Consider the following 14,611-nt stretch of genomic DNA (forward strand, 5'->3'; position numbering starts at 1 on the left):
AAAAGAATGAATTCGAGAAAAATTACGAAAATCGCAGTGTGGAAAGTACAAGATATTGTTGAAAGATTCTGAACAAGCTCTAAATAAATGGAAATCACTCCATATTTGTGGATAAGACTTAGGAATTAACAAGAAATGAATATCCATTTTTATACATAATTTTTATTGAGTCTTTGGGAATTTCACATCAAGCACCCCAGTCCCACCCATCTCCCAGTCTCTCTGTATCCACCCTTCTCGTTCTAGTACACACCCCCAGGAAAACTTTAAAAGAAATAATAAAATAAAATATAGAAATACAAATAAGAATATTAACTAAAAGAACAAATGAACAAACAAAACCAAAAGCTCCCCAAAACAAGTTGGCGCTTCCCAACATCTACCCCATCTGTGACCTGCTGGAGTACATGAAGAAACTGATCCTTGGAAACCATAGCAGCAGGATCTCCATGACTCAAGACAACAGCAGGTTATCTGAGAGAAGATTCTGAGAGGCTCCAGTATTGATGGTGTACCCTAAGTCAGAGGCCTTGTCCCTGATCAACAACACACTGCACAGCGAACATTTCAGGTAAAACTTTTTGGTCAAAAAAGTATAATTTGTGAGACAACACAGCTTCCAAGGGCGCTAAGACAAAGAGGTGGCACAGAGGCGGGAAAGAGAAAGCGCTGTTTGTTCTTTGTTTGTGTTTGTTTTTATTTAAAACAGACTTTTTTTTGAAAAAAAAAAAGGGCCTAAACCCACTGGTAAACCCACTGGAAGATGTAGCTTAGTAATAGAGAGCCTGTATGCACAAAGTCCTAGGTTTCATCTTGACAGTACCAAAAATAAATAAATCCTAAGTGGTTTGTCTAGTCAAGGTGATGCCTCCAACCCTGGTTACCTGAGTTGGATCCCTGGGACCCACACAGTAGAGAGAACCAACTCCTACAAGTTGCCCTCTAATATCCACACACGTTTTGTTTGTTTGTTGTTGTTTGTTTGAGAAAGGGTCTCTCTATTTTTGTAGCCCTAGCTGCCCTGGAACGTGCTACAGTAGAGCAGACTGGCCTCTAGCTCACAGAGATCCACCTGCCTCTTCCTACTGGAGTACTGGGATTAAAGGTGTATGCCTGGCTTTATTCACACACTTACACACACACACAATCACACACACACACACACAGAGTAATAGAAAATGTTAAAATAGAATGGAATTTCAAAGGTCCTAACCCTTTTGGACAAAGAGGTTGGATGAGAAGCCAAGAACCAATGAGAAATGCCAACAAAATTTTGGACTCCAGAAAACATATTTATCAGACAGGAGAGAGCAATGGTTAGGGGCAGAAGAAAAAGCCAGCAAGAAGTAAAGAAGTAAAGCAGTACATGTCCTGGGCCGAATACGGAAGACCCAGGGCATGGACACAGCACGTGCGACTCCCTGGAGAGACCAAGACATTGTGCCTCAGGAGGAAGAATGGAAAGACAAGGAAAGGGAGACTGGAATAGAAAGAAGCCTCCTCACCTTGGAACTGGGTAGGACTCTCTCTCTAACTTGGAGTTAAGAACTCCAGCACAGTTAACCAAATGTGCTGTGAAGGTTGTCTAAGTAGATATTGCCTTTATACAGGGACACTTCAACTAAGAAGGTTAAAATAGCAGTGAATCATGCTTAAGGCCTAAGCATATGTGACCAAGTATGGCCTTTCTCTTCCCAACTGTAAACGTGCAATTTTCTAATAATCTCACAAGCAAGATCATAAACTTCATTGACAGCGAAAGAAGTCTTAACCCCCTTGTGTAACCTTTATGATTCATGGATTTATTGTATCATTCTACCCAAGGCAATAAGGAACACCTATAATCTCATAAAAGGGAGGGGAGGGTGGGAATGACATTTCTTTAAAGACGCTTAGATATGTAATTTCAGAGGCAGCCAAAATAGTCAATGTTGCTCCTGCCAAGGCATTTAAAATGGACTCTCTTGGAGAGCCACACCACACTGATGTCTGGATGCTACTACTCTTTCCCTGAGCACCTGGCTTCACCAACCCCCACCCACCCACCTTTTATTTTACACATATGGGTGTTTTGCCTGCTTGTGTATCTATGGGCCACATGCATGCAGTGTCCTCAGAGGCCATAAAGGGTGCCAGATCCTCTGGTACTGAATTTACCGATGGTTGTGAGCTACTCTGTGGGTGCCAGGAGTTGAACCTGGGTTCTCGAGAAGAGCAGCCAGAGCTTTTAACCACTGAGCCATCTGTCCAGCTTCTGCCCTCCTAAAAACAAAACAAAACAATAAAAAACAAATCAAACAAAAACCTCTTATTATCCAGGTGCCTGACTAAGTTAAAAAGGGAACTGAATCTTCTAGAACTGAAGCAGCAGGAGGCTGTAAGCCACCATGTGGGTGCTGAGAAGAGAACCCGGGTCCTCTTTGAAAGCAGTAAGCTCTCTTAACTGCCAAACTAACCCTCAGTCCCTAAAACCTGTAAATAAACCCCAAGCCTCCTTCACACTGGCTGGTCCACAGACTCTTTTCTAGGCTGCCTGTGTAGAGGTGTCTGAAAATGACTCCTCAGGCTCCCGTAGATGGAAATGCGAAGCTACGTCCTAAGCCCATCTGCCTGCTGCCACCACTCAGTACACAAACGATGAAGGACAAAGAGGCAGTGACCTTCCCTTCCACAGGAAATGGAGCATTTGAAAGACAGAAACCCCCGCCAGATCCCAGGATGCTGACAGCTAGACTGGTCCCTCTGTCCACTCCCAGCAGGATACAGGAATTCTCTTGGGGGTGGTAGTGCCATAGCTTGACCCGAGATAAAGGACTCCCAAGAAATCACATTCTACCGTCCTCCATAAAAGGACAGGGTACCCATGCGGAGGGCACCGTCAAAGAGGTGTTACATTGTTATGGCGCATAATGAAATGAGAAACTCCAGAGCAAGAGCCTAACTCTGGTAGAGGCTTCCCTGCACGCACATGCCCTGGGCTCTGACCTCAGGATCTCCCCACAAAGTAACAATGAAGTGAATACAAACGGCAATGGAAGCATGTTCTAGGAAAACGGAGGCTAACCACGGAGATGGAGCTGAAAGAGTGTTTGGAAGGAGGCGTTAGAAGTAACGGGAGTGGAGAGCAAGGTGTCCCTCTCTATTAGAATCTTCTAATGTGTGAGTTAATAAATCGTGAACAGTTTTTTTATTTTTATTTTGAAATCCTTCCCTCCAAAAAGAGTAATTTTTTTTGGAAATACTGTTTTTTTTTGTTTGTTTGCTTGTTTGTTTTTTAATTTTTCATTCAAAAGTTTTTTTTTCATTTTACATAACAACCACAGTTCCCGGTTCCTCCCCTCCCCACGGCCCCACCTTTCCCCTACCCAACCCCTAAGCCACTCCTCAGAAAGGCTGACTCCCGCGGGGCGTCAACAAGAACTGGCATATCAAGTTGAGGCAGGACCAAGCCCCTCCTTCCTGTATGGAGGTTGAGCAAGGTTTCCCGCCATAGGGAATGGGCTCCAAAACTCCAGTTCATGCACTAGGGATAAATCCAGGTCCCACTGCCAGTGACTCCACAGACTGCCCCAGCCACACAACTGTGGGAGAAGTCTAAACAAAAGAAATAATAAAATCGAATCACATCACATACTGTATTTCTTTTCTTCAAAGTAAGTTAAGGGCGCGCACTGCTGGGCTGGAGAGACGGTTTAGTGGTTAAGAGCACTGACTGCTCTTCCAGTGGGGCCTGGGGTTCAGTTCCAAGCAACCACATGGCAGCTCACAGCTATCTGTAACTCCAGTTCTGGGAGACCCATCCCCCTTACACAGACCAACATGCAGGCAAAACACCAATGATTATCGAAAAAAAAAAGCGCTGTTGAATGTTTTTGAATGTATATATTAATATCTAAATAAGTAAACGAATATAATAAATCAATGCAATTAAAAGAGGGGAAGATGTTGGGATAAGCACTGACTATGGTTGCCTTTTTAGTATCAGTAATCCCTTTCTGGGAGTGCTCCCTGAGGGCGGAGATGGCTCATCTCAGCAGTTCCTTTGTGGCCAGGCATGAGAATCAGCAAGACTTCTCTTTGCATCCTCCCTCCTCCATTTATTTTTCCTTTCCTGGAAAAAAGCTCTAACTATAGTTCCTGATGATGTTCTTTGCTAGTAGGAAATGCTGGGGACAATAGACTGCTTCCAATTTCTCTGTCTCTGTCTGTCTGTCTGTCTGTCTGTCTGTCTGTCTGTCTGTCTGCCTGCCAGCCTGCCTGCCTGCCCCGCCCTCTCACACACATAAGTAAAATCATTTCTGCTAATATATTAAAACTTCACTCTCCAGATGGGTGCACTAGGCACAAGGGCCTAGTTTGAGATGAAGTCCATGTGAAAGGAGATGTGCTGTTAAGTGTAAAATACACCTAAAATTTTGAAGACTATCTTTAAAAGAATGCAAAATGTATCTTTAAAGTTTTAGATTGTTGAAATATAATATTTGGAATCACATGGGTCAAATAGCACCTATAACTAAAATTAATTTCAGCTGTCAAGGTTTTTTATTTTTAATAAGTGGCTTATATAAAATTTACAATCAGCTTTATGTTTATATTGGACAAAGCAGTACTTCAGGGTTATCTGCCAGTCAAATAAGGAATCTGCCCTATTCAGGTGTTAGTAGCCAAACAAGAGGCTACTCTCCCAGGTGTGCTGTCACTTTAAGAACTGTGTCTAGCTGGGCTCTACTAGGCTGGCAGAAGCAGGCAGATCTCTGTGAGTTTAAGGGCAGCCTGGTCTACAAAGTGAGTTCCGGGACATCCAGGACCCTGTCTAGAAAAACCAAGCCCCCATCCCCACCCCCCAGACCCAAACCAAACAAATAAACAAAAACTGTGTTTGGCAGGGCAGTGGTGGCACAGACCCTTAATCCCAGCAGACGCGTGCAGATCTCTGTGAGTTCAAGGCCAGCTTAGTCTACAAAATGAGTTCCAGGAGAGCTAGGGCTGTTAAACAGAGAAAACTTGTCTCAAAAAACAAAAACAAACAACAAGAAAAGAACTGTCTGGTGTCCCTTGGTGGGAACATGGGGGAAGCATTAATCACCAGACACGTGGGTCTCACTTGAAGGCTTGGTTGGTGGTCAAGCATCTCCAGGTGATTTCAAGCCAGCCTAAGCCTTGGAGGTATGTTGTAAAGCGCTTGCCTAGAGAACACAAGGACCTGGGTTCCATGCCCAGCACAACCGGAAAAAAAAAAAAAAAAAAAAAAAAAACAGAAAAAACAAAACTTACACTTAAAATAGCAACAGTGGACCCCGTGTCTCTGTAATGGACAGGGTAGGTGGGTGACGGGTGCCCTGGAGTCCATTCACGATCAAGACTCCAGCTGGAGCGGAGAGAGGGACAAGTCAGAGCCTGTGTTTTGGCCAGGAGCCTTGGAGTAGAATAGAGTATTTTAAGACAAATGTGAGAGAGAAACCTTACAGATCCAGTGGCAGGGGTGGGGGTGGGGGGCATGAGAAGAATTAGAAGGAGGGTCATCATGAAGGGAAGAGGAGAGGCTAGTGACTACAACTTCTATTGTGTGAGTGACATGTGCCCTAGAAACCTAAGTGCTGCTTACAGAGGAGCAAAGGGCGTGCTGAATGTCCTCACCCGCTATCTGTAGACATCCTCGTCATATGGCAAGCTGCGAGAGATTCAGCCACATTAATTCTAACATATGATATATTAATATATTAGATATAAACAGAAGTATCTAATGTATCTGTCAGAGGAAATACCCAGAGTCATTCATGCAACACTATTCTAAGTGCTTTAATATAGAGAATAAACATTTTGGAAAATTGTTGTTTTTGGATGCAAGTTCTTCTTTTTTTCTTTCTTTCTGGTTTTTGGTCTTTGGTTTTTCAAGACAGTGTTTATCTGCGTAACAGCCTTGGCTGTCTTGGAACTCACTCTTTAGACCAGTCTGGCCCGGAACTCAGAGATTTGCTTGCCTCCTGAGTGCTAGGGTTAAAGATGTATACCACTACCTCCTGGCTGCAAGTTCTTACTAGAATCAAGAAAAGAAGCTGTCTCCATTCCACTTGGAGATCTTCCTTGGAGAATCCTTAGAGCGGACCTTGGTTCCCTCTAGCTGGAGAATTTGATTCCTAGCTGGGCTTGGTGTCACGTGCTTGTAATCCCAGCGCTCAGGATCAGGTGTTCAAGGCCATACTTGGCCTGTTGTTTTATCTCCTAATATGAAAAAAAATGCCTTTGAGTATTGACCCAGCAGGTAGAGAAAATAGGATCATTGCAGGCCAGTTTTCATCAACATAGTGAACCCTGTCTTTAAAATCAAACAACAGCAGCAACGAAAAAAAAAAAAGGAGAATGAAGAGTACTGATGCCCTTCAGACCTCTGCGAGTGCATCTGTTCTTCTCAGGGGTGGGTATGGGGGAGGGGAAGGGTAGCATGGGAGCCCACAGATTTGACTTGGGTCCACCTTGACTTAGGGCAAACCTATTCTTGATCCTCAAGGCTAGATTACAGGATGTTCGATCTAAGGCATGGTTACTGGGTGCTCTGAGCATTAAGGAAGTAATTACACTCACTTGTTCCTTGTATCATGGTAAGGAAATCTTTTGCTTTCTCCTTTGGCTTGGGGTATATAAGAGCTATGAGAAAAAAAAATTTGGGCGGAAACAGTATTCAGTGGATGCCCTCCCGACTCTATCGTCTGTCTCTTGTCTATTGCTTTCCTCAATCTGCACTCCCCCTTTCTGGAATGTTCAAAGAGGTGGACTGGTTTCCAAAAGGGTAGGTGTGCATGCGCACTGCATGCTGGGTATCAAACCCAGGACCAAGAGTGTGCTAGGAGAATACTATATTACCGAGCTATACGCCTAGCTCCAAATAAGCTTTTCTCTCTCTCTTTTCCTCTCTTTTTTTCTCTCTCCCCTCTCTCTTCTTTTCTTTTTCTTTTTTTTTTTTTTAACTCTCATAGTTCCTTTCGCACCAAAGTCAATATTCATGTGGCAAGTTTGGGCCAGCTGCAACCCACTGTCTGATGCTAAAACATAGTCTATTTTTAAAAACAGAACCTGCTTCCTGAACCAAACGCCAGCTCTCTCCTTTCTCTCCTTTCCCATCATCTGCTTGTGATTCTGACTGTAATATGATTTGGGGTGGAGGTCATTTTTCCAGCTTGACTTAAGATCACCAAATGGCAAACAACATTTTGGGTCTCAAATTCACCCGTCTGAAGCTGGTCTGGAAATCAAGGAGAGTGGGCACTTTATTCTCAGACTCTGCAGGCAATTCCAACACACGTCCCGTGTAGACAGAGCCCTTCCTGGGTCGGTTTTCACAGACATTTTGGGGTGGGGAGTAGGACCAGGCTGTTAAACACCGCAGGCCTCGCTTATTTCATCTTTCTTCCAGAAGATGAAGGTCAGAGCTGCTAGGAAGGAGAGGCCACACTTGTGAATGGAAGCAGTCAGGCCCGGCTTCCTGTCTTTTGCATTTGCTTGTAGATCTAAAGTAACTTCCACACGATACAAACAACTTGACCAATTTCCATTTTTTTTTTCTCTGTCCCTCAGGGGGTCATATTTGGCAGTATGTCCAACATCAAAAACAAAATCCCTTCCCCTGGCTGGTGTTCAAGATATTTTTAGACTTGGAAGTGCATTCTCCTTTCCCTCCACCCAGCACGTATATTTTTACTCGGCTTTTATTCTATCCAAACTCCACCAGGGTCTGTTTCCTGGCAAACTGAGAAGTGAGAAATGCCTGCGTGGGGGGAAAAATGAAGACACATGTGTTGAAACTCTGCCAGGGAAGCATTGCCCAATGACGGACTAGGGAGAGTCTTGTGATGTTTTCTTCTGCTCATTCTAGCTTTTCTTATTCTGCTCTCATGGGGCCTGCTCAGACCGCCTAACTCAGATGCTGTGACCTGCTTTCTATCTAAGAGGAGCCACGGTTCCTCAGCACATGGACAGCACAATGGTCTAAATTTGCAGAGTCAGGAGGGCAGCTGTACAGATGCAGGGGGCAGCATCCCTTCACTCCAAGCATCAAAAGCAAGTTCATCCAGCCCTCCTTCTGGTATCTAAGTAGCTAAAAATCCTATGGATGTCTCAGAAGCCCTCTCAACGCCTTTTCTTCTCTCTGTTAGCAGGAATGCAATGAGCCCTTAGCAGTCAGGCATGGTTGCAATCACCAGACCACTGGCCTGCAGAGGAGGCCTGTGCTGTGGATTTTGCAATCGTCCTGAACTCTCAGCCGGGACACAACAGAGGTTACCTAAGGACAGGGAGGAGTTGTCTGCAGGGCCCTGCCTGGCTCTGAGTTCAGATTAGCTGTGATTTGCCCGAGAGGCATCTAAGCCAAATTCTGTGCTGGGTAACCCTGCAAACACTTGCGGGTCACAGGCCATCTGTTTTCTCTTCCTGTTTCTTAGCTTTTGTTTTATCAGCCCATAAACTTCTGAGCAATGTCTTTCTGTTTGTTCTTCACAATTACCAGCTCAATGTGACATTTATTGTCATGTGCTCTGTGTCTGCCCGTGTGTGCGTGTGTGTGTGTCTGTGTGTGTGTTATTTGAAGCGGGGTCTCATTATGTAGCTCAGGTGGACCTGGAACTCACAGAGATCCACCTACCTCTGCCTCTGCCTCCCAAGTGTCCCAAGTGCTATGATAAAAGGTACAGGCCACCAAGTCCAGCCACTGTCATGTACACTTGCCCAGCATCTTTGGGTACCTGGTTATATTCTGACTAAAACAAATCATCTATAAAAAAAGGACAACTGAAGAATATTGAAAAAATTATTTTACACAGGATTATTGTACAGTATTACAATGTATTATGTGCAAAATTCCATTGGGGAAAAAAAATCATTTACAAAAGGAAGCACAACACAGTATTGCTGACAACAAAAGCCAAGGACACAAGATACAAAGTCTCCCCAGATCAGACTCCTGTGCATCCTCACACAGTACAGTAACATGTTTTTATTTGTGCAATGACCTGTGTTACACCGATACATGACCCTTTCAGTATGTGTGCCCAGAAATTCATTTTATACAACATAAATCTAACTTCACCAGATATCCATGTTGCTTGTGTGTATTCCGTTTGTTTTGTTTTGTCATGCTGAGGATGGAACCCAGTACGCTGGTTTGTGCACGCCAGCTCTACCACTGAGCCACATCCCAGCCACTGCCCATGATTACAAATAAAGAGGAGTTTTTGGTTCGGTTTTGCTTTTTGGTGCATTCCTTTCCCATCAACATCTTACTGAACTCAACAAAAGCCGTATGATACATTACTTGGGTTCTACCTAAAAATAATTGGATGCCATCAGTTTGGGCCTACCAAAGGGGCACAGGGAGCGTTATCCTTGATTTACTTCCCTTGTGGGGATTTTTAAAATGCTTCCTAAAGCATATGGAACGGATCTTTGTCAAACCTTGCTACAGCACGTATTTTCAGGACTGACTCCTTTTCCGATTCCCCCTAAAGCCTGAACCTGCAGGCTGCATTCCTCAGCCCCCTCCTTAGAGTCTGTGTTTCTCTCTCTACCTCTCTCTACATTCATTTCTCTCCTAATCCTCAGCATCAATCGCTTAACAATATAAGCAAACAGCAAACAGAACGACACCATTAAAAGTGAACAAGGTAACGGTACATCAGATGCTTCAAAGGCGGTCTGTGGCCAGTGTCAAGAATTGCTTTAAGACAACCAGCAGTCTCTCCCCACAAATGTGCCAAAATATCCAGTTACAGAAGAGAGACATCTAAAACGCGATACTCTCAAATCCAGCAAGAGATTTATCTTCAAATATTAAAGGTTAAATCACATGCATACTTATCGAATATTTTAAAGTTACAAAAATATTTTAAAAACCAATCCTGACAGTTTACCTGCAACTGCTATAAAATTTTCTATGAAATATATAAAAAAAACCACAAAGGCTCTTTGTAAAAAACATTATAGAATGAAGGATGGAGGGAAGAGAGGGAAGAGGGAAGGATGGAGCCATCCACGGAGCTGAGAGCTCCCTGACACATTGCACCGGCCAGTTTTGTCAACACCTGCTATCGAATCCGAGAGAAGAGCTTGTACCTTAAGTGTTTCCTCAGCACATATACGAACCAACCCAGAAGCTGGCTAAGGAGAAACAGCCAGTGATCTCTGGACACCTGAACCGTCAAATGCAATTGTCCATTTCTGGAGAACATTACTATTCACGAACCCCAGCATGACCCTTGTACGGGCCATGTATCTAAAAGATGCCCTTGGCCAAGTCAGCCCTTGGATGGCTTTAGTCACTGAACTGAGGGGTCCTTGAGGAGGGTGACTGTCTTTCAAGCTCAACAAGTGGCAGCTAGAAGGCTAGACTCCTAGCTCCCTTTTGGGTACATCAATGGGAAGTCCCATGTGTGCTTTATGAGGGAGTGAGATCTTCCCCATTCTGGAAAATCACGCCGTAAGGATCATTTTTGATTCGCTTGTAGACAAAGTGGAAGATGTGGGGCTGCGGCCGGCTGTGCAGCTCAGCCTTGATCTTTTGAGGATAAGTGTCCTCTGCCAACTGCTGCCATGCTCCGTCAACAAGGAGGAAGAGGCTGTACGCCTCAGGGTCCTCCACCTTAAACTTCTCGGCACAGAGCTGACACACATCCTCTGTGGTGATGTAGGGCCTCACAAGGAGGGTCTTCCCTGTGCAGCCACTGTTGACCTCTTGGAAGGCAACTCGGAGGTAATTCTGCAAGTAGAAACAGAGATGTCAGGAGCAAGGGCAGAGGCAAGTGCGAGGCTGAACTTGTGGGCCACTTCAAGGCTATAGTGTTTGTCCCAGTGTCTAGCCAGAGCACGCAGACTGCCAAGGAAGGCTGATTGGAACCCAGACAGTGGTGGGGACTATGGCATGGACTGAGCTGCCACATTTTAGCTCACTGCAAAGAGAAGCAACGGGAAGTCCCGTCTGCCCTGGTTTTCATCTTTATCCATTAAAGCCAGCTGCTGAAGAAATCCTGAGTAAGAGCATGAACCACATCCAGAGCTGGGATGTTTCCCAGCTTGAAAAATAATGAAAACAGCAGAAGGGTCTGGTTGAGGAGTTTGCAGGAAGGATTTAAAGCATCTTGACACACCAGCACATATGATGCTCACTTTGTGCTGTTCTGGGAAGCCTAAGCAAAGACAAGAATGCTTAGGCAAACCGCTGATACTTGCCCATTCTCCCCAAATAGTGATCTCATGTGGTGCAACCTTTCATAGGGCTCTCAGTGGCTCAGGGTGTAGTGTGGGAAGAATCGGGGGAGGGGATGTCAATTCTGCAAGAAGACTTCTGAGATGGAGCTGACTAAGCACAGCGTGATGCTGCGGGAAGTACAAGGAGATGGCAGGGGCTTGCCATTGAGAATCATGTAAATGTTCACCACCTTGAGAGGCAGTAAGCCTGCTGACTCCTGTGGCACAAGCATAGGCTCCTATGACACAAGGCAGTTGCCAAGATTGTGTTACTCTGGGTAGCTCCTTTATTTCCAGGTCCTTAAGAGTGGTTACATACAGGCTGCAAAGATGGCTCAGCTGTTACAGGCTCACAAGCAAAATGGTTATACACAAAGCAGAGAAGTCCTAGTCAAGTTCTAGCTGCATCTAGAGAACACATACATTGTTGCTTCTTAGTTCGGGCAATCCTGGTTGAGAGGGTCAGTCTTACTTCTGTGGCTGCTAGAAGGCTTAACTGATATATGCAAGGGGAGGCTCTTGGGAAGGATCGTGTACTCTGGACACGTAAGATGTTTCATGCCATCTGGAGGGAGGACCCCGGCCAGCCTGATGACTTTGCAGAAGGGAGGCTGGGTCAAGTGGCACTCAGGTAGAGATACAAAGGTCCGTCTTCAGAGCGTGTGCATGAGCCATTAGACTTCACATCGCTTCTCCCGTCCTCGTGGTACTTTGTGCATTTATCCAAGGACTCCTGGAGAGAGTAGTCTACATAGCCCCAGTGAGGAAACTGAGGCATTTCACTGTGTTGTCTACTAAGGAGCATTCTTCTTCCAGTAAGGGGGAGCATTATGGGGGTTGTGTCTATGACCTTTGGTACTTGAGTTCCATTTCTATATTTTTGTTTTCATCTATGACCTGAGCACTCAAAATGCACTCTCTTGGGTGGTACTGTGGGGAGACAGGCATCTTTAAGGTGAGTGAGATCAGTAGCTAGGGCCTATGCCTAAGGAAGGGCTCTGTGGTGTGTGGGGGTTGGGCAACATAGGTCTCTAGGTTAGGAGTTTCTGGTAGTCAGTGGTAGACAGAGAAGCCTACTGATGGAAGAAGAATGTACTTTTCTCATTTTCTCTGATCTCAGAGGGTGCAGACCCTCAGGACCTCCTCCGTGCATAGCCCATAAGGCAGTAGTCCAGTGATCTGCAAGAGCTAAATAACTTACCATGTGGATGCTCTTGAATAACTCAAGTGGGGGTGTATGTGGGGGACACAGCATGTGCTCTTGCTCTGTAGTTTGTGTGTCTGGAAGGAATTTCTGAGAAAATTGCAATCTTGGAGAAAAACATGCTGACCTTGCTTTTGAAGCATGGGCTGACTTTGAACCAAAGGTTGTTTTCCGAAAAATAAGAAGAGGGAGAAAACAGGCAGGGGAGGTGAATCTGGGCACTAAGGCGAATTCATCCCGCCTTTCCAGGTTCCTGCTAGGGTACTTGCTGTGCGGCACAGCCAGGCTCCAGAGGTCCACAGAAGCCTTCAAAGACAGCTGCGGCATGGTTCATCACCATTGCATGGGCAAAAGTAAATCAAGGGTTGCTGGGTCAGGAACAGCCTTCTATAGTCCTAATTCACATCAGGGAATAAACACAATGGGAATCATACAGGCCTAGCAGCCCAGTCTGGAAACCTAACTGGGGCCTGGTTGCAGTGTTCACCCTCAATCTGAGCCTCTGCCCTAAATGCTGAGCTGAGATTCCTGGGGATTCTGTTTGGAGAGTGAGGGAGAAAAGGGGGAGGGAGAGACAAAAGATCCGATGTTGTACCTCCCCCATTTCCCAAAGGGCAACCAGGTGGGCCGCAGGGGAAACACCCACTGTTTCCTGAGGAAACTGGATATTCTATGCTTGCCTGGGTTTCTCCTTTGGATGTCCTGTCAGGCTAGGTATTCACAGCACGCCAAATGTTTTAGGCGGAATCCGGCCTTTTTAATTTGACTTCGTTGTCCTAACGGCAGCCAACTGTGGGCCAAGCCCGTGTGTATCCTTTATGAGGCGGTACATATATTTCTATTTATGTTGGTGCTAAAGTGATTCACACTGACCAGAAATTGTACCTTGACTTTCAGTATTTTTCTGTAAGTGCTGGGGATGGAACCCCAGGGCCTTGCACATTCATTCAGTCTACCGCTGAACTATCCTACCAGCCAGGTTTGGAACCTGACTTTTCTCCAGGCTAGTTATGTTTGATACCATCCTCCTTTTGATGCTGGGCAGCGGTGATGAGCTAACACTGACAGTGAGCCACAAGCTCACAATGGGACACGAGAAATCCTCCCCACCATCGTTCACTGGTTTTCAGAGTCGGGGTGTGTGATGGGTTAGACACAGTCAGTGCATTTCTTTTTTTTTTTTTTTTTTTTTTTTTTTTTTTTTTTTGTTTTTTTTTTTTCGAGACAGGGTTTCTCTGTGGCTTTGGAGCCTGTCCTGGAACTAGCTCTTGTAGACCAGGCTGGCCTCGAACTCACAGAGATCCGCCTGCCTCTGCCTCCCGAGTGCTGGGATTAAAGGCGTGCGCCACCACCGCCCGGCCAGTCAGTGCATTTCTTGTGTTTTAATGTAGTCAATGGGGAAACAGAGGTGAAACAGCAAGGTCAGAGGGTGGCTTCATCGTTCCTTTTCCCCCAGATGATTCATCTGAGCTAGGACCTTGGCTCCTGAGGCCATGCGCTGTAGGAGAAGAGGGAAGCGAGGTGGGTACCTACCTGAAAGTCATCTACAGTGGGGATGGTCCGGTTGGTGGTTCTCCGCTTGTGCCACTGCCTCAGGGTGTCCCTGGCCTCTGAGCTGAGCAACCTCGCAGCCTGTTCTTCTTGGAAATTCTTTATCAGAGACAGTGCTCCATAGGCGCTTGTCAAGTAATAGCCTCCTGGAAGAGCAGAGAGAGTGGGTTCTCAAGAGTGTCACACTGATGATGACCGTGGGGGTGTACTAGTGTTAAAGGCACATTGTATGCAGTTGTCCTCGGGTGTCTTCGGAGGTGCAGAGTCCGTGATTCGACCCCTGTACACTAAAATTTATGGATGGTAAATATTCATATGGCACTGTACTTACCTATAATGTACATAATACTCCTGTAAATCTTAAATCATAGCTAGATACATGATTCCTATACCCCATAAACAGTACACAAAGAGCTGAAGCAAAAAAGACGATGAAAAATTTGCATTTCATTTTTTTCCCCTAAATATTCACCACCCACGGTTGGATGAATCCATAGGCACAGAGCCTATGCATGCGGAAGTGGACTGTGACTTCGCCATCACTTCCACAGAGAGTACACAGCAAAGAGCCTATCACTCACATCTTCATCCTACGCATGCATTCATCTCACAGATTTATGGCCA

At 45.4% G+C, this 14,611-nt stretch overlaps 1 protein-coding gene across 1 annotated transcript in view; it reads right to left on the reverse strand.

The window, feature by feature from the left end:
* Positions 1–8,787: 8,787 nt before the first annotated feature.
* Rin2 (Ras and Rab interactor 2) overlaps positions 8,788–14,611 on the reverse strand; it is a 158,748-nt gene continuing 152,924 nt past the window's right edge. The window contains 2 exon segments of the mRNA XM_038331358.2: positions 8,788–10,744; positions 13,970–14,133. Coding sequence (XP_038187286.1) covers positions 10,424–10,744; positions 13,970–14,133 — 485 coding nt within the window. The 3' untranslated portion in view covers positions 8,788–10,423.

The sequence above is a fragment of the Arvicola amphibius genome, chromosome 5 (assembly GCF_903992535.2).
Source record: "Arvicola amphibius chromosome 5, mArvAmp1.2, whole genome shotgun sequence".
NCBI classification, from domain to species: Eukaryota; Metazoa; Chordata; class Mammalia; order Rodentia; family Cricetidae; genus Arvicola; species Arvicola amphibius.